The sequence below is a fragment of the Brachyistius frenatus genome, unplaced genomic scaffold, assembly GCF_029030835.1.
Source record: "Brachyistius frenatus isolate BFR_SWC_R1_liver_20210118 unplaced genomic scaffold, ASM2903083v1 Contig_95, whole genome shotgun sequence".
NCBI classification, from domain to species: domain Eukaryota; kingdom Metazoa; phylum Chordata; class Actinopteri; family Embiotocidae; genus Brachyistius; species Brachyistius frenatus.
In genome coordinates, this window is record NW_027210694.1 from 1,485,758 (window position 1) to 1,508,213 (window position 22,456).

At 43.0% G+C, this 22,456-nt stretch overlaps 1 protein-coding gene across 3 annotated transcripts in view; it reads left to right on the forward strand.

The window, feature by feature from the left end:
• magi3a (membrane associated guanylate kinase, WW and PDZ domain containing 3a) overlaps positions 1–22,456 on the forward strand; it is a 121,752-nt gene that overhangs the window by 62,269 nt on the left and 37,027 nt on the right. For all 3 annotated transcript variants that reach the window (XM_069710860.1, XM_069710862.1, XM_069710861.1), the window contains exons 2-3: positions 12,052–12,168; positions 17,833–17,952. In XM_069710860.1, coding sequence (XP_069566961.1) covers positions 12,052–12,168; positions 17,833–17,952 — 237 coding nt within the window. The remainder of the gene's footprint in view (positions 1–12,051; positions 12,169–17,832; positions 17,953–22,456) is intronic.

A 22,456-nucleotide genomic window follows, 5' to 3' on the forward strand; every position in this document is an offset into this window, starting at 1 on the left:
TGCACGCCTTACCCTCGTGCATACGTGCTCCGAAAAAAATCCTCGCGCCATGGTGTAAACCGTCCACACACACACACGCACACGCACACGCACATCTCTCAGACACGTGTAAGATGGACATGTGGCTGAAAGGGCTGAAGTCCAACCTGCTGACTCATTGCGGTGATAGGTGAGCGTCGTGCTCCGCAGCCAGAGGCTCGGGCACGTGATGGATGGATGTAATGTCGGAGAGTGGTTTCTCTTCATGTGCACCCCGGCTGCCCGAACCTCCTGGAGATGGACGACGGGGATCAGCTTGTGATTGTGTGCTAGAAATAGTGGATACGTCATTCTCCAGGCCTGGAATTGCTTTTTAGCCGCGGCGACTGGTGACAGCACACGTGGAGGCAGTGGAGTGAAGGACCAGCCGGGGCCCCGGTGATGTGTTTTTGGTGATGAGATGTCAAGAGTACCTGCAGAGGTTGTGATAGTTATGGTAGATTGAGTTTGTCTGTGTTTGAAGTAAAAACACGTGGTTAAAATCACTTATAAACAGAAGAGATTTTTGGTAAAAAAAAAAAAAAAATAAATATCAACAAATATCATTTACATGACAAAACATCATATCAAAGGAACTTCCTCATTAGATGGTTTGCCCAGTTGTGGAGAAATTGTACAGCAGATGTTAGAATTTCAACATTCCTCTGTTGCACTAAAACTAGAGTTTTGAAATGTGAGAATGTAAAAAAGAAACTTTTGAGAAAATGTGAAAACTCAAGGCAACAAGTAACATTTTGAATTGAGGAATTCAACTTATTTTCTGTGTGGGTTTTAAGTTGATCTAGTTTCGAATTTGTACTTTTGTTAACTTATTCTGGCTTTGAGTAACAACTCAGAGTAGAGTTTAACTAAGACTTTAACATTCTCTCTGTGCTGTACCCACTTGAATTTGTTTGGCTTATGAATGAGCTTAGATTCCCCCTTTTTTCCAATTTCATTCATTTAACTTGTGGGAGTTGCCATCACTATTAGCACACAAAATATATGTCTGCTGATTATCAATTTGTTATTGTTCACACAAAAAAATAAGCTTTTTCAGCTGGTTTGAGTGGAACTCAACTATGTGAAAATTGTTAACAGATTCACCATTTTCAGGGCTCACACGAGACCAGCTCAGTTTGTCGGCGCCATTTTTAATTGAATGCTAGTTAAGTTTCAAAAGGGCTTAACAATTCCATCGGATGTGGAAGATTGTGTGTTTTAATCAAAAGCTTCTCAACAGCCAGTAATCTGTCTTTGTGGTGAGATTGTTTAGTCAACCATTGTTTCCACGGTCGAGAATAAACTTTCTATCTGGATTTCATTTTCTTTATTTAATGCCAACAGTTTTACCTTATTTTAAGACTAAAAGCCTCCGTTTATCTTTTTTTTTTTTTTTTATTCCTTGAAAAAACAAGTTTGCAGAATGTGTGAGGCCTCAAAAATTGTTTTCTCAGTCTGACTAATGCTCGACAATCTTCAGAGGGAGAGAGAATTATATAAAGCAGAGCAAAAACAAGCACGTATTTACATTACGCAAGACCACCGAGTTGTAGTCCTTTCAGCACGCTAAACGGCTGTGATAATTAACTGACTAAATCGATTAATCAACTAATCGTTTCAGCGCTGATACAGCTGCGGTCTGCGCACACGCGTGTCCGCGGGATGCCATTTGAAGATGTGTGCGAGTCGAGAACGGAGGCAGCATCTGGGTCAGCTCGGCATAAAGAGGAGCACACATCGAATCAGCAACTGCAGCTCCTCCGGCTCCGCTTTCCAATACAAAACGCCTTCTGCTCGGTCGTGCATATTATAAGCAGACATGCCTAAAACATCGCCGCCGACTACCCAGGGCCTTTCGGGCGAACTTGTACAGAGTACAAGCACATACCTCAGTCACTAGTCATCCTCACTTTTATATCATTTTTATACCAGTAATTACTCAGTTGTACCACATGATCGCCATCGCTATAAATTGACATTTGAGTGTTTTCAGACCTCCAACTATTATTTTTGGGGTGAAAATATTGTGTGTGTGTGTGAGAGAGAGAGAGAGAGGGAAAGAGGAAAATGGAGAGACTTTTGCGTCCCCTGGAGTTTCTCTCTGATCCATCGGGCGCCATATTGTCAGTGACAGCCCAAGTTATTGAGGCTAAGAGCGCGTCACTTTACTTCCTCTGTCGAACCATAATCCAGAGAGCTGTAGATTCTGCTCCTGCTGGTGTGGAGCGCTCCAGCCTCGGACTGTGTATTGCCGAGTATGTGGCGATCCGATCTGGAAAAATGAGGCCGATGCTGAAATGCCTTAAGCTGCAATACCACCGAGTGCCACTAGAGGTTGGCTCCAAAAAGCTTCCGGCTCCATAGACTCCCATTCAAATGGTGTCATAAAATTCAAAGTCAATAGATTTTTTTTTTTTTCAATGAGTCATTTCGGTGTTGTTAGCTAAAGTTGCTCCTTATTATTAGTTTTATGGTCGTCCACCTAAAAAATAATCCCGTCATGAATTATAAAATAAGCTTCAAAAAGCCGTGATTTTGGGGTCGGGTCCGTTTGATTGACAGGCCTGTGGTGCAGTCAGGTCACGGCTATCGGTGGGCGGGTTGAGTATCGCCGGGTTTCCAATCGGATCGAGTCAGTTCTTCAGTAATACACCGATTGATCTCTCCTCGTGTCGCTTCTTCCGTTCTCTCTGATCCACTCGTGACAATGGAAGCCTTTGTCTCCCTCTCCACGCAGCCGGATGTAAAGATGACTCTCTATCATGGAGATGAGGCGAAAAGATTGTTCTGCTCTTTGATCTCTTGTTTCTCATTGAACCTCTTCGGAGGCTATCGTTTGCGAGCGTGCGTGCACACGTGTGCGCGAGCGGGCGGTGTGAGGGAGTGTTTTTTTTTTTTTGTTTGTCTGTGGGTTTTTGTGCGTGCGCGTGCGTGCGTGTGCGTGTGTGCGTCTCTCTGTGTATAGACAGACGGAGCCTTCAAACCACAAAGATGGTAAACAGCAGAAAGCTTTTGATGATGCAGCGTGCAGAAGGGAGCTTCTTCTTCTCTGGCCTCCACAGATCAGGCAGATGAACAATGGGGTGGGGAGGAAATGGGATTGGAGGCTCACACGCACGCACACACACACACACACACACACACACACACACACACACACACACACACACACACACACACACACACACACACACACACACACACACACACACACACACACATTTAGGTAACCACACTCCTGGCTCTGCTGTATTGTGTTAACATTTTTTTATCCAGTCATTTGATCTTATTTGTATGCTTCACCGGGGGTTTAACCGCGCTGTCAGAGGTTCAGCGATGTGCATTTGAGAGTGAACTGGAGCTGCTGGGAGAGTGAAGTCTGGAGATGAAAGACAAATAAGTCGGCACAAAAGTCTAAAGACACCTCGTTAAAAACTTCTCACACCGGTCAGCTGCCCGGGTTTTTTGGGAGATGAATGCCCGAGCCCTCTGCAGTCGTGGACGACGGAGGTCCTGTTAAAGTCTGCGTTGCCGTATCGACCCGTGTTTTCCGATCTGATGTTACTTAGCCTCTTGTTCTGCGGTCTCTCTGGAATGAGGACCGTGACACAGGCGGTTGGTCAGTCCTCTCTCTTCTGAGGCTCCGTGTTGACCGGTACGCTGCACAGAGGGTGGGTGGGTGGGGGGGGGGGACAACACACTACAGAGATAGTCAGTAAATAAGTAAACCGAGTCATTAGTGTCACAGAGGACAGAAACTGTAGCTTTTAGCATCAGAGCTCCTCTCAAAATAGAAAATGGAAGTGCCGTTGTCAGCTCGGTCGTGCGGACATTATTTGTTGGTTACTAAAAGACCACAAAATCCCCAGAAACAATCATTTTGCGATGCCTCAGGAAATTTAAACATTAAACGGGATAAACAGCTGGTTTTGTTCTGAAGGGAAATCAACAATTTGAATCCAGTTTTTTGAATCCAAATCTAATTCGAAAGCACTCAGAAGCTGCCTCATCGTGTGTCTACTTTCTGAGCGGTTTTGCAATCTCTTTGATGTGTGAACGAACAATGACGAGTTCGGTTAATGTAACAAGACTCATAATAAGTGTCTACAACCACGAGGGCGGTTGTATGCAGGCACGGTGGTGCTTTGAGCTAAATGTTAGCATCACGCTCACCATGACAATGCTATTTTAGTACAATGTTTACTATCTTAATTTGCTGTGTTGACGTTGTAATATTTACTAATTAGTCATATATATACTAATTAGCATGCGGCACAAAGTACAGCTGAGGCTCATGGGAATCTTGTTGGTGTTGAAGGAGCTAGGCAATTAACATGTTTACCCAGTCTTGGCTCTGTATAAAAAGTTGAGAGATCTCCAGGGATGTTACAGTTCAACCTGAAGGGACAATAGATGTCTGTTCAAAAGATATTTTAACACAGACTGTATACAAAAGTGGACGAAGCTTTCGTGTCTGATAAATGAGGCCGAAGCGAAAGTGCCTTAAGCCGCAATACCACCATCGGCCACTGGGGGTCGCCTCCCATTCAACTTCTCTCAAGAAATACAAAGTCAATACATTTTTCTCCACAAGCCAGTTATGTCATTCGCTAAATTCCCTCTTTCTTATTAGTTTTCCGGCGGTCCATCTGAAAATAATCCCGTCATTCATTCTATATTAAGCTTCAAAAATAATATTTTTTTGTGGGGCGTGTCTGTTTGATTGACAGGCCTGCGGTGGAGTCAGGTTTCCGCTATAGATGGGCCGGCATAGTGTCTTTGGGGTTCCCAATCAAATTGAATCAGATCCCCACTCCCTCGTCCCAAATAGCTCCTAAATAGCAAGATGGTGACGACCAACGTGCTGAACTCGAGGCTTCGTAACGGCAGTTCACAAACAAATCGGTGAAGTCACAGTTGGTTGCCGCTTGTATTGCGCGGAATAACTTCGGTCCAACCGAAGATGAAAAGGTTTTCGTCGTCTGGACACCGCTGATTTAATGTCAGTCCATCCAGTAGCTGTTTCTGTCTGGACCGTCCCTCTAACATTGACATCTTTACAGGCATCATGTGGCTAAAAATAAAACAATCTATATGCCGTAGTTAGTGGCTGTAAATACTTTGAACCAACAAATGTCTAATTTTCATCAGTCATCTCTGGTGGCTCCTTAGATTTTTATTTTTTACTACGTATGACCTCTATTGGGTGGTGACCTCCGCTAGCTGTAGTGGGAGTCTCCACTGGACCCGACAGACCGCCGGGCATGAAGCGGTCTGCTCAGGGAGGCGAAGGAGAGGTTAATGCCGTGATCTGTCAGTCTGCCCCACATCGCAGGTGGAGGACAGGAAGACACGCCCCCGCCCATCCCTCTCCCCCCTCCCCCATCTGCTCGGGATGACCGCCAGCTGACCGTGCCTCTTCTTTCACCTCTTCGCCCCATCTGAGAATCCAACAGGGACAAACGAGACAAAAGAGCCTCGACCTTCGCTTTCTCTTTCCCAGCTTTTTTTTTTTTTTTTTTTTTTTGTTAAATGTCTTCCTCTGAGCCGCAATAGGATTAGAAGGGATGATTTCAAGGTCACTTCTGGCTGTCTGGCAAAAATATGCTTGATACTTTTGTCACATGCTGTTACACGTTGACTGAGGAGGACAGGGTACCTTCAATTAATGTGAGCTCACCTCATTTAGCAAGAATTTATTACACTCTCCTACACACACACACACACACACACACACACACAGCACTATATGTGCAGCATTAACACAATAGGTGTGTACTGTTAAATGAGCCGAGAATGCTCTTACCCACTTTTATCTCAGACGTGTAATTAATGGATATTTAGTACAGTCGGCCAATAATAGCAAGGAAGCCACCCGTAGCCGAGAATATATTTCAGAGTGCTTTGGGACACCGTCACACCATCTGTGTCTATTGCCAAGTGCGCCGATGATTATCACGTTGACTATAATAAACCCCACAACATTAAGTCGGCACACGATGTGTAGCAGGACCGTTCCTTTCAATTATCTGCCTGGAGTTAATCGCGCCATTTTTTTTTTTTTTTTTACCCAAGGGTGCAGCGGGGACAATGCCACTGTCCTTGTGGCACAGCGAGCCCCAAAAATAGTATCACGAGGAGTCACTTCTCCTCCATCTCCTCATCCTCTACTGCGTCGTGTTATTAATCGGGATTTGATGCTATGGATTCTGTAATTAAACATTTTTCATTTAAAGCTGCTGAAAACAGGTTTTTCTGCGTATAAATGTTGAACAGATACAACTCGATGTTTCGACCTGCTCATTAGCCATGTTATAGCCAAAACAACCCGGCTTGTGCAGACTGACCTTATCTTGAGATTTGGTCCTCTAATTGGATTTCAAGAGGGATGTAACTGAGCCGAAGGTAGAAAAGGGGTGTCTGAGGACATTGATTTCCTTCGTGTTAAATTTTTCCTCCCAAAACACGTACCACCATTCACAATTAATCTCTTGGGCTCTGCAGCCATTAATTGACTTCGCATTGATTATTATTATTATTTTATTTTTTTTTTTTTGCCGGCCAATTACAGCTTAAACAGGACGCCACGAGAGCGACAGTATCAGACAGGAAAACACAATTCGAGCGAGGGTGTTCGAGGGTCAACGTGAGTCTGACGGATGAGACCGTCGCTGGTGAAATGTGCTCGTCTGTTTGCTGCTTTCTGGAGAGAAGCCAAGTCATGCCATAATTTAATTCGTCTCTCTGCCACTTTAATGGGAAAGTGAAGAAAGCAGGCGTCCCGTGTCGATGACGGTATAATCTGTTGATTCTCTCCCCGGCTGCCTGTCGTACAGAATGATGCAGGACATCTCGGGTGGCCCCGAGTTGCCAAATAAACCTAACAAGGTGGTAATTAGCAGATGGCTGGCGGGGGCTTTCTGCACCTACTGTCAGAGATTTAGCTCATTAGACGCCCACCGACACCCCTGCTGGTGACGTCTCTGCACTGCTCCGGCGCTCGTCTAGGAAAAGAATCGTGTGTATAATGCAAGCGCAGTAGCATTTACCCGCCTGTTTAGTGGGCGCTTGGGTAAATATCTGTGCTGATAGTCGACTGTTTTAGCTTGTTTTGGGCAGACTGGCGTGACTAGCAGCGAGTCAAGCTGCAGGAATTTAACAGAAGACAAACACAGAGATTGATAGTTTCGCTTTTTCGCTCAGTTTCTTGTGTGCAGGATTAGTTGTTTATGTATTTTAAGTTTTAGAATTAAAACTTTTATCAATTCCATCACATTTCTGTTTGACTTTTCCTGGCTTTGTAGATGCTCGTCTGCTAATCTGTCTTTCTCTGTCTTCCACTGTCAGACTGACATATCTGAAATAGACATGAAATTAAGTTGAAGCCGAACGACTTTAATAATCTCCTGAAATTTCCTTTAGCGTGGCAGTGAGGCTATTATTTTGTCGTTTCTTTTAATCAAATGTCTTGACAACTACTGTATGAATTAAAAGGAAATGTATTACACACATTTCACATTCTGGGTACCTTGGTTTATATCTACACCATCAAGAATACAATTTCCATTTAACCAATAGTTTCTTTTATGACCAGATACCTGCACAAACACTGACAGTCCCGTCAACGAACTCTCGTCCGGCCTTTTGGCTGAAAAAACACTTGTCTGACAGACTTTGTTGACAAGCACTTCAACAGTTTTGACGTCAGTTACAGAAAGTGACAGATGGGGAGGTGACGTGAGAGCAGAGGAGCATTTTCCCCCGGCACGTATACCAAAATATGTAAGTGTCCTGACGGGAGAGCGATGATGGGCAGCAGCGTGTGCTTTGTTTTCACTTCTGTGTGCATGACAGACGCAAATAGAAAGTCGGGTTAAAACATGTGTAATATGTTTTTATTCTGCAGATCTTTAAGCTAAGTTGCTTTCTTCTCTCCTTCTCCTTTTCCTTCTCATTCTCCTTATTCTCATTCTCATTCTCCTTCGCCTTCTTATTCTCATCCTTCTCCTTTTCCTTTTATTTCTCCTCCTTATTCTTCTTCTTATTGTCCTCCTTCTCCTTCTCCTTCTTATTTCTCTCCTCTCCTCTCCTCTCCTCTCCTCTCCTCTCCTCTCCTCTCCTCTCCTCTCCTCTCCTCTCCTCTCCTCTCCTCCCCTCCCCTCCCCTCCGCTTTTACTAACAGCAGATTCTAGACAAACCAATCGCTCTAACTCTTATTTGCGTTTATCCGGGCAGAACTAACAGGCATAGAGAGCGGCTGCAGTGACACGTCTCCAATGAAAGCAGAAAGCTTGTGATCCGAGTCAAAACAAAAGGTTAAGTGGTTGGCAGTGGAAGAAAAAAAAAAAAAAAGAAAGAGAGAGAGAGGTGCAGGGAGGGCTGATAACAATTCAGAAAGTGATCTCAAACATAGGTGTGTGCATCCCTGTGGGGATCTGGCAGGGCTGATGAATCTCCGCAGCTTGACAAAGAGACGCACAGTCAGAGATGGAGCGATGGAATAATGATGAAAGGGCAGCAGCGGTGAGGCGTGGCCGGTTTCCACGTGTGTTCCCCTGCATCATCATTACCCCTCTCTCTCTGCAAGCATCCTCCCTGCCTTCCCTCATCTCCCTTTTTAAAATAATTCCCCATCATCGAACTACAGCCACCCCCACCCCCTCCCCCCCCACCCCCACTATATATATATATATAAAAGAGAGAATGCCTAACAGCCCAATGACAAGGCACAAAGGCCTCCATTGTGCCCCGCATGCCTCGTACTACCAGCCTGGCAGGCCAGTGATGCGCTGCCTTGTAACCTAGCGGAGAGTTGTCCCCCCCCCCCTCTCTGTGTCTCTCTGTGTCTCTGGAGATATGATGCAGCACGCTAACACACCCTGACAGGCGGGCCACAAAGACTACCCTGTTAGAAGCACTTCAGTGAGAGTTCGCTTTGGGCAGAGGACGTGATTTGCATGTGTGTGTGTGTGTGTGTGTGTGTGTGTGTGTGTGTGTGTGTGTGTGTGTGTGTGTGTGTGTGTGTGTGTGTGTGTGTGTGTGAGTGAAAAAGAAAGGGAGAGATTGATTTTGTCGACACAGTGTGGTATCTTCGCTTATAATTGCAGGAAGAAAAATTGTCATTTTCCATATTGAAACCAGCTCATCTTTCAAGGCAGTGTGTGAAAATGGATTCAGGGTGCCATTCAAGGATCTATATTCTTTATGTATATTAGAATTTAAGGGTTTTCATGTGTCAATGCTTCTGGGAACATGGGCTTGTGGCTTTTAAGTTGCGATGCGTATATAGCCAAACCCTAGCTTTTGTTTCTTTGACCTAAATTCCTCACATTCATTGTGCCAGTAAAAAGTCTATGGAGTTACATAATGGAGAGCCGTGCTTCTCCTACGCCTTGGCCCTCTTCCATGCTGCAGTTTACCGGACCGTTTCAACTTAAAGGTCCCGTGTTTTACAGTTTTCCGGCGTTTTATTTGGTGGTGAGAAGTACCAAAAGCCATCTCATTGTAGTTTTACATCTTAAGCCCTTACATGCTCTGGAGCAGAACAGGCTGCTCAGTGTCTGTGTCTTTAAGATGTATTGATATCAATCACCTCCCAACATATCTGCAGCTTTAATTATTTTACCCAGAAATCAACGTGTTTTTGTGCCGTCTGTTTAACACACTGGATAAACACACTGATTCTTCTGTCCAGCAGCAGTTGTGAAAAAGAAACACTTTTCTGTGATGTTCAGGAACATCTGCGGCTTCTTCAGACGCCTTAATTTAGAAAATACTCTACGTCGGTGGCCCCGCCCCCTTCCTGCTACGTAGCCAAGATGGCGACCGTTTAGAGTGGAAAGTGTCCAACGCTTCACGCTTCTTTTTTGGACCGTTTTGAGAGCGTCATCCTGGTACTTGTAGTGCGCTGCATGTTTCTGTACTCGACAGTGTGAACGCACTCATTCACAAGTACGACATTTGGAACACTGCAAAAGATTTGGGCAGCTGGCCGTGCTGAGGGCAGATCTACGACACGAGTTTGTGACATCACAAACTTACAGAAGTCCAAACAGCACATTTGCTGAATACCGGCTATGTGCTTTTCCCCACGAGAACTGAGTGTTTTGACACTTTTACAGTATTTATAAAGCCTCTAGACCTGTTTTACAATCAAACCAGAAGTGGAAAACTGAATTTACACAATATTGTAAACCAGCCGGCTCATGTAGAGTTGAGAAGAAAATCACTTTAAAGATTAGCTGGTGCGAGCCCACAAAGGAAAAACTCAAAGTATTAAGTTGCGTCAGACAGCCGGTGAATGCTTTCATCCTTTCACCGCTCTTTGACAGACTTTTAAGGCATCTGCAGCTGATCTGCAACCCCAGCGGTAGTCGTTTTATCTCTTTTGGGGGGCTGAATATGAATGAATTTAATTTACAATATTTTTGAATTAGGTAGGTTAGAGTTTTTTATTTTTATTCCGCAGCAGCTGAATTTCTCCTTTAATACTTCTTGCTGAAAATGAAAAGTGTCATAAAAAAAAAAAAATACTCTTCAAGTTTGAGAGTAGAACTCTCGTAGAGTGTGGGATGCGTAGGATGCTCCCACACTTTAAAAAATGCATTACTTTCACTGTGGGAACATTATTCTTTGTTACTATGCAGTATGAACATTTTTTATTCCGTTTCTGTTTGGCAATTTTCTGCTGGTTTGAAGCCTGTTTTGTGTGAATGTGTCTATATTGGTTAATTGATGCGAATGCTGTTGAAGAATATTTCATGGTGAAATCAAAGCAGATCTACGCTGACTTTTGAGCGTGCAGTTGATCAGGGAAGTGCTGAAACCGTCTGGCACACAGACTCCAAAATGTGTAGTTTGATCAAATATTCATCAGTATATTAGCCAACAGCCGAATTAATCTCACCACGGGAACAATAATGTGCTTTACAACCTCTGCAGGTGTCTTCGCTGGTGGATGTGTATTATCTGGCTGACTGATGCTCCTCGCAGCAGCTTAATGCAGATCTCATTTGGAGCCCGTCATTGTTCACCGTCCGGCTTCTGTTCCGCTTTGATTTGTCAATATTTCCTCATCTGGTGAAAGAACATTAGCACATTTCTGGCCTCGTAGAGATGTGCATGTCAAGAGAGAAAAGACAGGTGTGGCGCTCGGGATTCAGTTTTGATGAGGCACTTTTTGTATTGTGAAAGCTGTCGGAACAAATGGAGTACGATGTTTCAATGTAGATAGCAGATCCTCTCCACCTCAGTCAACTTGTGTGTGGTTAATTGTCCACCCCCTGCTTGGCATTTTTGAGGAGAAAAGCGCCGGTTATTGATGCCCACAGTGTTACTGAAGGCACATTGAAAGCGTATCCTGCAGGTCCCCTTCTCCAGAAAAGGAACTTGTGCTCCATGCGTGGGGGGTGGGGGTGGGTGGGGGTGGGGGGTGGGTGGGTTCTCTCTGTGTTCCCTCTTTCTCTCTTCATCTCTATCATTTCCCCTCCCTGAGGAGGAGTATGGTAAATCTTCTTCCTCTTTAAAAAGTGTCTGTGCAGCCTCCACACTTCCTCAGACTTTGCTGGAGCTGCTTTTTTTTTGGTTGCTTTTTGTCATGTGTGCATCTGGATTTTAAAGAAAGAGCGAAATTAATGTTTCAGTAATCCATCTTTGTCACTCAGTGCATCACGTTCTTAAGTACAAATAACTGCTGTCTTTTTGACACCGTCTCTAGTTTCAATATTAAACTTTAAACGTTCCTTTTTTGAGAAAGCTTATAATCAGGGCTGGCTCGGGTGACCATGAACCATCTCTTAGTCATTCTACTACAGGTCCAGGTTACTACTTTTAATGCCGTTCTTGTTATTTAGTTTTCACGCGTGTTGTTTTTGTGATTGTAAAGTGTTCTGATATCACGTTGCATTCATGCGATTTTACACTCGAAATAACCCAAATTGAATTGTCTTGTAAACGAGTGCCAGGTAGATGCGTCCTATATTATTTAAACGTCAGACTGACCCAGATTTCTCTCTCTTTCCTCTCCTCTAGGTAAGGTGTTGAATACTGATTTGCGTCACTACCTCAGTCTGCAGTTCCAGAAGGGCTCCTTGGACCACAAGCTCCAGCAGGTGATCAGGGACAACCTGTACCTGCGCACCATTCCCTGTGAGTAGCTCCCCACAGCCTCGGCCTCCTCAGTCTCCTCTCTCTCTCTTTCTGGGTCTGCTTGTTGCCCTTCAACCTCTGCAGACGGAGCCTGGTCGGTTCTCGCCTGCCTCTCCGATGAAAAATCGCCCGTTTAACTTATTTTCCACTCAATCGCCCCCCCTCATCATCTTCATTCTCCTCATCAGCTCACCACTGGGACTTCATCCTCTAAAAACTACACTATTCTCTTTCATAATATTAGCACAGGTAGTAAAAGCACAAAGTCAGGCTTGACGCTAGTCTGATGTCCTCAGAAAACCCGAGTAGACGTTGATATGAAAGGCTGACATTGTCTGTCATGAGTAAAATATGTTCTAAGACTTCAGGGCATGTGCAAAAGAAACCGTGAATGACAGACTCAGTCCTGAGACTGAAAATATGAAGTATTGAATTGAGAGATGCATTTCTTTCTTACGCCTTGGTTGTCTCATGGTTAAAGGTGTGAAAGAGTAGTGCTATATTTTCTTCATTTTCTCTGTGCTTTCTACTTCCGAAGTGTTTGTTTTTTTACGAGTTTGCTCCACTGCTCCTTTTAAAATAGAAGAATAAATAACTAGGACAAAAAGATTTTCTGTTTATACCCGAGTGACTTTAAAAAGGGACAAGGCCATGAGGCGTGAATGAAAGAGCAGCTGCAATTCTTCTGGGCTGCACATCTAAGTTTAAAACTAGTTTTTTTTGGCCATTTGTCACTGCTTGAGACGGCATCTTATTATTTGTTTGAGTCTCCGTTCGCATTTGGAAAGCTTTCATTTCTGACATTTAAAGCGAGAAGGATAAATTATTGTCAGGCATTTGAGGTTGCGTTTAATGTGGAAGCAAAGCAGTGCTGATTAATTGAAGATAATTAACAGGGTTTTCCTATCTCATCTCGCTCAATGAACACGCCGGTTTGCTGCTGTTGAAATGTATAAAACAATTTACAGGGTAAAGCTAATTCAAATATATAAATTATAGAAAGATAAGTTCAATAACGTCTCGAATCGCAAATGTTGTGCTGAATTCCCTCCTTTCATCTCACAGTTATTTTTTTTTCATTCTATTTCTGGTTTCCCACACTGCTGCACATTTGAGTCAACTTCAGCAAGTCATGGTGGAAGATACAAGCACTTGTGCCATGCATATCCCACGTGAGACATTGCGGTCTGGCTTCAGTCGCCCCGCATATGTCCCCCGTCCGCTCTGCTCATTCAGGCCGGTGCCAGTGGCTGATCAGAGTGCACTGAGCCGCGCTGACCCGGCGAGGAGACTAAATAGCCGCTACAGCATGATGCCTGTGCTCATTACAGCAGCCTGTGTGAGCATCCTCAGACTGAGAGAAGCAGGATTTCCTTTTTCCCCCGACACACACACACACACACACACACACACACACACACACACACACACACACACACACACACACACACACACACACACACACACACACGAGCCAGGCTTCATTTAGTGTCACTTTTACCTCCCACAAAAGATGACAGGAGCTCGAGACAGTACCGGTGGGTCCAGGTCACCACAAAATCCTCAAAGTTTTCTGCTAAATCCCAACCCCCAACTCTACTGCCAACTAACTCTCTCCTTCCCTGGGTATTAATATCCGTCACGGCACAGCAATCAGCTCCACTCGTCTCATTGCAAGTTTAAAAAGAAAAGAAAAGAAGTAACTCAGGTTTTCACTCAGCGATTTACTTTTTTTTTAATAATTTTGTTTAAGACAGGAGGACAAAAGACAGAATATAGCTTTGCACTGATTTATGTCAGTGCAAAGCCTTACAGAGAATTGAGAAAATAAAAGTAAAAATTGCCCGCAACTTCAGTTTAGATTATTATGTATTTAATTTAATTTGCATTTTATCCAGAATGGATGATACATTTCATAAATGCAGGCTGCTGAGTGAGCTTCAAGAAATAAGTAGAGGTATTACACGGGGAGATGAGCAAAATTAGCAGCGCTTCATATCAGCTTTCTCAAGTATCACTTTCATTTTTTAGTATTAATGACTATAAATTTTAAAGATCATTATCAGACATTAATTTGTAACATCGTTTCCTCTTTTAGGTTTTGGAGCCAAAACTACACGAGTTCAGAAAAATTCATTGTTTGGGTTAGAATAAGTAATTTGACACAGTTTTACGTTACGTAAGTTAGATGCATTTCATTAAAGTTTCATGATCAAACCAAACCGTTTCTACACTTGTTTTAGTAAATGCTTATTTTCATGCTATCTCAGGCATTTGTATGAGGTTCAATAAATATCATCAGACAATGTTTTTATATTTTATTGGCTTATTTTTGTGCTGCAAGCTCGTCACTCCAAATTCTGTTACTCATAAAAGATATATGACACGGTCAGGTGAAATGTATTTAATCCACCTTTGCATTAGTTTTGAAGAATTCAAAGCAAAAAATTGCAACTTTAGTAACTGTTTGTGACAAATACAAAGAATGCTTATAACATACATCATTGTACTGTCAAGGAGACTTAAAGCTACAGCTGCGACATGAAGTAAAACAGTTGAACTAAATGTATGTTATTGAACCTTCAGGTAAATTTGCACCAAAGTTTTATTCTGAGGTCTCAACAAACTCCTCTAAATGTGAAGATGTGTTCCCAACTTTATGAAATGTGTAAACCAAATCAGAATCAAGGCTTTTGAGTTGTGTTTACTCCAGCTGTTTTTATTGGACAAATGAAAAAATAGCAGTGCTAAGGTCCCTTCAAGTTACTGCTCTGATTTATAGTGAGTTCATCATATATTACGGCCATCAACTCACAGAACTTCTCTTTCTTTTAAAAGTTATAGATTGGCACTTTCTGATTTGGTATCTGCCAGCCTAATTTTACAAATGTTTATTCCTCTTTGCCTCATTGTTTATTCCTGTTTTGGTGCAATTAGCATTTTGCTGTTAAATGCTTCAACCTGCAAGAGTAGAAACATAAAAAAAAAAATAAAAAAAAAAGCAGTTTCCCCTCAACTCTGGAGAGCTACATTTTGATGTTAAGCCACAATAACCCCTGAAGACCTCATAACTACTAGTACTTTGTGTTTTCCCTTTGCTTTGGTCCTGTATTGTTTTCTTGCATTCGTTTCATCTCTTCAAAAAAACAAAAAACGGCATACGAAATGGAAGTTAAAACAATGTGCTGTTTTCCGGGGAGAATTGGCAGCAAAAAATTCCTCTTGTCTTCTCTTCAAAGGCTCTCATCCCAACGCTCCCGCTCAGATAACAGTTAGATTTGTAGTTTCAGCAGCCTTAGCAGTATCTCCCCTCCATCTATCCATAACTGGGGTGTAATAACGCTCTCTCGGAGCCGTCCGAGTGTGGAGACTGAAGAGATGCTTTTGCTTTGAGCGTTCACTCATCTAGAAAAAGTCAGTGCCCGATGCATCCACAGTCTTTGTTCGTCGTTTTCTGCAGTAACCTCATTGTTTCTTTGGAATTTCCATCATCTTTTTCTGTCCTGTTGCGCCAACGTCAGATGATGAAACCCCATTTACAAAGACACATGATGGTGTAATGTGAATCCAAACAGTCAAGGTGGGAAAAACTGAGCCAATTTGTCCCAGTTGTCTGCAGGTGAGGGAGCTGAATTAAAAAAAAAAAAAAAAAAAAGCTAAAGAACCACAATTCTTTATTCAAAAAACAAGCTCATATATATTCGTGTTGTGCTTTCACTGGTCTCCTCTGATTGCTCTGTTTGACAGAACAAAAGATTGTCTTTGCAACAGAGTAAGCTGTTTCAGACGTGATGGCTCATACTGCAGTCGGGACGGATGTTAATGCAAAAAGAAAATGAAGAATGGGGATAGGCTCCTATTTAAATCCCTCGTGCCTGCAGTGCAGTGCAGCCAGACAGCTGAGCACTTTAGCTGAGGTATACTGTAAAAAAAAAAAAAAAGCCCTGATTACATCGAAGATGATGCTAAGAGGACTTGGCATGTTTGGGAGCGTAAAAAAAAACCCCTTTTTATAATAATATGTTTTCAATGTCTTACGATTGAGAACACCAACGGGGCACAACATGACACTTTTTAAACTGCAGTCGCAGCGGAGTACTTAATGACTTTAACTTTGCAGGAATTGGAAGCTCTTTACAAAGGGAAAAAAATGGGGAAAAGAAACAATGAAATGTTTGATGTCTTCTTGCAACTTGGGATTGTTTGAGGAAAAGCCACTCAACTTGTAACACATGTCACTGATTTTTACTTTTTATTACCGTGGAGACTTTAGTCTTGGTTTATGAAAACAAGATTTATAGAAAGGAAATAATCAGTATGTTCGTGGAAAGGATTTTGGTGGCGACGTTGCCGTGGGGACAGGAGTTTATGAGTTAATGGTGCGTTCATAGGTTGGGAAAGTTCCGACATCCGAGTGGGAGAATTCACCTGAAAGCCTGTCGAAGTAGGAATTTCCATCCCGGAAAGTCTGAGGTTTTTGAGAAGTTGGTCTGACGTCACTCAACACGGCAAAATTAGGGATGAAAGGTATAAATGCACTTGCTCAGCACAAAAACACATCATTTCATGGTTAATGTAGTTCATACTCGCTATAATAGGGTGTTGTGCCGTAACGTCATAGTAATTAGGCAACGACAAGCGGTAACAGTCCTCCCACACAGCCGTTACTGTGCTGCCGTTAGTTTGCTGGCTGTTTTAAGCGTTATCTGCTAAAAACAACACTTAGAAATGTAGCGTTCAAATAATAATGGCTCCATTTGGTCCCTGTGATGGTCTACATGGGTGATGACGAGGTAGTTTGTCACTTTTCCGTATTCAGACAGCGGATCGAGACGATGTCTTTCGGACTGCCATGTTGCCTCTTTGTTGTTGTCACGTGAACGCTCTCAAATCGATTACCAAATCGTACATTTTCAACTTCCCTGCTGCCTGAACGCACCATAATTCTGTGAGTTCATAAAATCACTTTTTGGTTTATTATAAATAGGGACGTCCCCCCCCCCAAAAAAAAATGGACCCGCTTAAACCAAGAATTTTACTTAAGTAGCATTGTGCTGTCAAGTCACCACTTTTATAGCACATTTATTTTATGTTTAATCATCCTGTGCCTTATATTGCCATGGTAACCGTGTGCCATGTGAGGGATTTTGAGGCGAAATTTGCTTTGTGTGGCCCGCAGATATAAAAAGTAGTGTAATTATTCAGCTAATAGGCAGAGACTCATGAAAGCGAACATCACGAAAACTTTTTTTTCCCCTCTAATTCCTCCTCACTTATTCAACGCACTGGTGGCATTTGTGTCCTTAAAGAATTAAAGCGCTGCTGTTGTACACAGTCAAAATGTGCAATTAAAATCGTGTTCGTTATCTTCAGTGACACTTCCTCTGTATTCTGAAAACCGTGCGGGGGATTTTTATTTTTTCTCCGTTTCATATTTGAATAATGAATTCATTGCTTTGCGGTCCCGGCTCTGTTGACTATTCATGATGTAGACGCAGATTCCCCCCCCCGAGTGCTGTATTTGGACTTGAATCATGTCCCTGTGGGCACGTTGGATTCAGTGTCACTTCCCCTCCACCACCACCAACAAGCTGGTACCGAATGTGAATCATTGCACTTGTTGGGATATTCCTGTTGTCCTCAACTTGTTGTCGTCGTTGGCAGGTACCACTCGGCAGCCCAGAGAGGGGGAGGTTCCCGGCGTGGACTACAATTTCATCAGTGTGGGGGAGTTCCGCGATCTGGAGGAAAGTGGGCTGCTGCTGGAGAGCGGCACGTATGATGGTATGTTCGCAAACACACAACACACCGTACACAAGGCCGTAGGGGAGGGAGGATTAATAATGTGCTTTGATGGAGAACAAGTAACAGGTTGAAAGTTGGAGTTTTTGTAAATTATTGACTGAAATTCTGTTAAATATTTCCTTTAAATCTACCTGGAACTCTCTTCGTATTGCACCTACAGCTGGGTATCGAACCTGAACGCTTTATGAGTAATAGATTAATAAATTTGTTCTCAAACTTGTCGGTGCTGAAAGTTGCTATTAAAGTCAGATCCCAAAGTTTTTTTTTGATACAAATAATTTGTTCCACTTAGTTTTATCGGTTGGATTTTAGAGTTTACTATATATATGAATTCCTTATGCAAATCTCAGATGGGTTAACTTTTGAACTGGTGCTTAAACCACAGATCTACTAATCATGTAATACTGCGGTTGGTCAGTTTTGCTTTTGGACCTTAAACAAACCACAGAGTTCCCTCTGAAGACTCAGCTTCTTAGTTGGTCTCAGTCTGTGGTCGAGTTCACTTGACAGCATCCGCGCCAGCCTGAACTAACTGGATCAAATGAGTGAACACACCAGCGTTTGTGTGTATTGTGCCACAGCGGTTCGATCTGTGAGGTAGAATAGAGTGAAGCTAACTTTGAAAGACCATAAGAGACAAACTACAGCCCAAAGAATGAAGAGTAGAAAGATATCGATATAGTTGATTGTGCCCGTCTCTCCCGGGGACACGCACGGGGCCGCTGGTCATTACTCCTCCTGTGAATTTGCCGACTTGTGCACCATCAGGTGAAATCAACACGCTGCTCACGTCATCAAACTGTCGACGTAAACATGAAAGAACTGGAGATAATTTATCCGCAGGGGATTTTGTTGAAGAAAAAGATCTTCACCTCCGTCTCCTACACGCGGCGCCAGAAACGTGTTTTTTATGTAAACAGCTTTCTCATCCGCCCTCTGCCCCAACATCCAGGTGTGGTAGTCTGGCCCTTCAACCCTGAGCCTGTGAACCCATCATCGGTATGAATAATGGATGTGCTCTGTCCTTCTCTGCCTCATGTAACACAACCGAAATGTGTATTGAAAGCACAGAAACCCCTCAGAAAAGTTAATTATTAAGGCTCAGAGTTTTGACCTCTGAGTCTCTACAAATAAAACCGGTTGATAAACTTTTCACACACAAACACGGACCGGCAGACAGACAGGCAGACAGGCAGGCAGGCGGGCAGACGGGCATGAGAGAGGGCGAGACGTTCACCACAGAGGTACTGATCTTCCCATGGTTAGTTAGTCATTAACAGATCGGTTACTAGTTGCTACAGCCTGCATACGATAGCAAACACATCTATTTAACCTGCACTGGCTGCCAGTTGAGCGCAGAATTGATTTTAAAATTCTTTTAATTACATGTAAAGCCCTACACCGATTGGCCCCCACCTTACATACCCAACTGATGTGTCCCATGGCCTCAACGGGATCACTGAAGTCAACTGACCAAGGCCTTCTGGCTGTCCCCAAATCCAGAAAAACTAAAACAAAAGGAGGCCAGAGCCAGAGCCTTTATTCAGTTGTGGCCCCCAAACTCTGGAACCATCTTCCCCCCCCCCCCCTGTTATTAGAAAGGCAGATTTGGTTGATAGTTTCAAGAAGCTTTTAGAAACTCACTTGTTTCATAAGCACTTTGCACTCCGCTGACCTCTGTGTTACCCTTTGTGCGCTTCATTGTTTTTATATCATTTTATTATTGTTTTATACTGTTATTTCTTGTTTTAACTTCTGTGTACGGCACCTTGTAACCTTGGTTTTGAAAAGTGCTTTATAAATAGTTTATTATTATTATTATTACTGTATATTGTAAAATTAACTTTAAGTGTCCATTCACACAGAAACGCAACTTTTATTAACAGGCTTCGTAATGGAAAAAAATCAGTCCAAGTATTTACATTCTACCATAAACTAACTCTTAGCACTTTTGTTTTCATGCTTAAAGTTATTTTATATACAGTGAACCCTCGTTTTTCGCGGGGGTTACGTTCCAAATAGAAACCGTGATAGGCGAAATCCGTGAAGTAGTAACCTTTATTTTACAATTGAAATAGATAGAACTGGACATTAAATATATCTACGTTACATATAGTCGTAATGTGATTTCAATGCACGATGCAAATCCGTGAAGCAGCGAGACCGTGAAAGGTGAACCGCGTTATAGCGAGGGTTCACTGTATATATATTTTGTTTAAAATAACATGGACTCGTATTCAAACATTTTTTTATGCCTTATAGTGTTTTTTATTGTCGACGTGCCCAATTTCCCATCTTGTGTGACCAGCTGAACTTTGAGTGTCCGCGGCTCAGGGAAAACCACTCTCCGCTCTAACCTACTTTTTCATCGCGGCCAGTCATTATTTATCTCCCAGTCGTCCTGTCCCCCCCCCTCCCCTCACGTCAAGCCCTGATTCTTTAGGACACATTACATTCTCTCGCCGTCTGAACGAGGCCTTATAGGCACGCGGAGCTGATTCAGTGGAAACATCGATCTGGGCAGCCACTGTTCACTGCTGTGACCAATCCCCCGGACCTGTGAACAACAGCGGCTCGATGCAGCCGCGGTTAATCTGCAACCAACAACGACACTCGCTCCCGTCGCTGCGCCGGAGCCGATATCTGAGACAATGAGCTTTTCACAGGCTGCTTGTCACATCGCTCCACAATAACAGGAAATTATTTTAGAAGGCCAATTTCATGAGAATTCTTAACCAAGCATAAAGGAGGAAAATTGTGTGTGTTTATGAGATCGCTCCTCTGCATAAATCCATTACGGTTTCTCGCTCTACGCATTCCAAGGAAGTCTTAGCAGAAAAGTTGACTCAGCTGTTGGTGAGGTTGATGGGGAAGTTTCAAACTCAACAAAAACACGCAGATTAGTTTGCCCGTGTTTGTTTTACAGAATGAATGAAGCGTCAGAGTGGAAGTAACAATCGAGTCTAAACTCTGAGGATTTTTCTGTGCTCAGGAGTGTGGGCATGTATGTGAATTAGGGCATATCCAATTTTCTACCCCTCAGCGTGGATGACACAGAAAAGCCAGCGGTATGAATGATTCATGGCAGAGACGGGGAGGGAAGGCAGGTGTTGAAACCTTAAGTCAGCAGCAGTAGGCTCCCTTGCAGTAGTTGATTCCATCAGAAAACACGACATTGTGTTAACTTTATTGTCTTATTATTTTATATTTTACCTAGTAAATATCAGTCCCTCTGAGATTTCTAGGAGTTTTTTTTGGTGATTTTTGCAATAAAAAATGATTTTGCAGTGGATTTTCTCCCAAAAATGTTAAGGAAAAATCGCAGAATTTTTTTTAATTTTTTTTTTAGTTACTTTGAAGTTACGTTAATTATTGTGATAGCAAGATTGCGATTTCCTGGAGGGACTGTAGTATGAACCCCATATGCCATAGAATCCCATTATCGATCCAGAAAACTACTAACCGTGGTGGCTTATATATGGAGCTGGGTATCCATCCACATCCATGATTGCATATGACAAGTCTGCCATGGAGAACACCACCCTGATTACATGTTGCAGGGTTGAGATAGAGTCTTTACTTATTTACTGTATTTTTTTTTCCCCCCCACTATGTTACACATACTGCAATCTGACCTCTGCATTTAATCCATGAGTAGTGCATGAGTGCAATCTGAGCAAACTGAGCCCATCTGACTCATGGGTCGGCGCAAAAAAAACCATCCCGCCACTAATAACAGTGCAGACTGACACACCGCAGATGATGCAAAAAAGAAAAAAAGGCCGTGAACAAGAAGAAAGAAAAGGACGTGATGTACAGGCAGGACAATGCGACGGTACTTTTATTCCAGCTGACAGTCACAGTCTGTAGCTGTGGGCCCACAAGGGGACAGTTTCACAGGGGCTGAAAATGATGAAATCCCTTTGTTTGTGCAATATAAAAACATTCCCCTTGATAATCATGCACTTTACTGGAAAATAAATGACTATTTACTGTCCCCTTGTTCTGCTCGGTTACATTGCCTACAACCATTTTCTAATAGGGTCTCTCTTTTTATGTGTGTGTGTGTGTGTGTGTGTGTGTGTGTGTGTGTGTGTGTGTGTGTGTGTGTGTGTGTGTGTGTGTGTGTGTGTGTGTGTGTGTGTGTGTGTGTGTGTGTGTGTGTGTGTGTGTGTGTGTGTGTGTGTGTTATAGGCCTTGTGAAGTTCTAAGACAAAGCTGCATAGCTGTGGATTAGATAGAAACAGGGCAATAGGCCAGAAGACACAGAAGAGGGAGGCTACAAAGGTGCTGAGCCGGCAACAGCTGCCCACTCAGAGGAGCTGGCAAAACAGAAGCTTGAAAGATTAAGAAGTAACTCAGCTCCGAGGACTACACAGCTGACAGCAAAGGACTTGGATTAGTGTTGTTATTGCGCACGCTCAAGTAAACAAAAAAAATAACGCAAAAAAAAAAAAGAAACACAAAAGAGGGAAGAACAAAA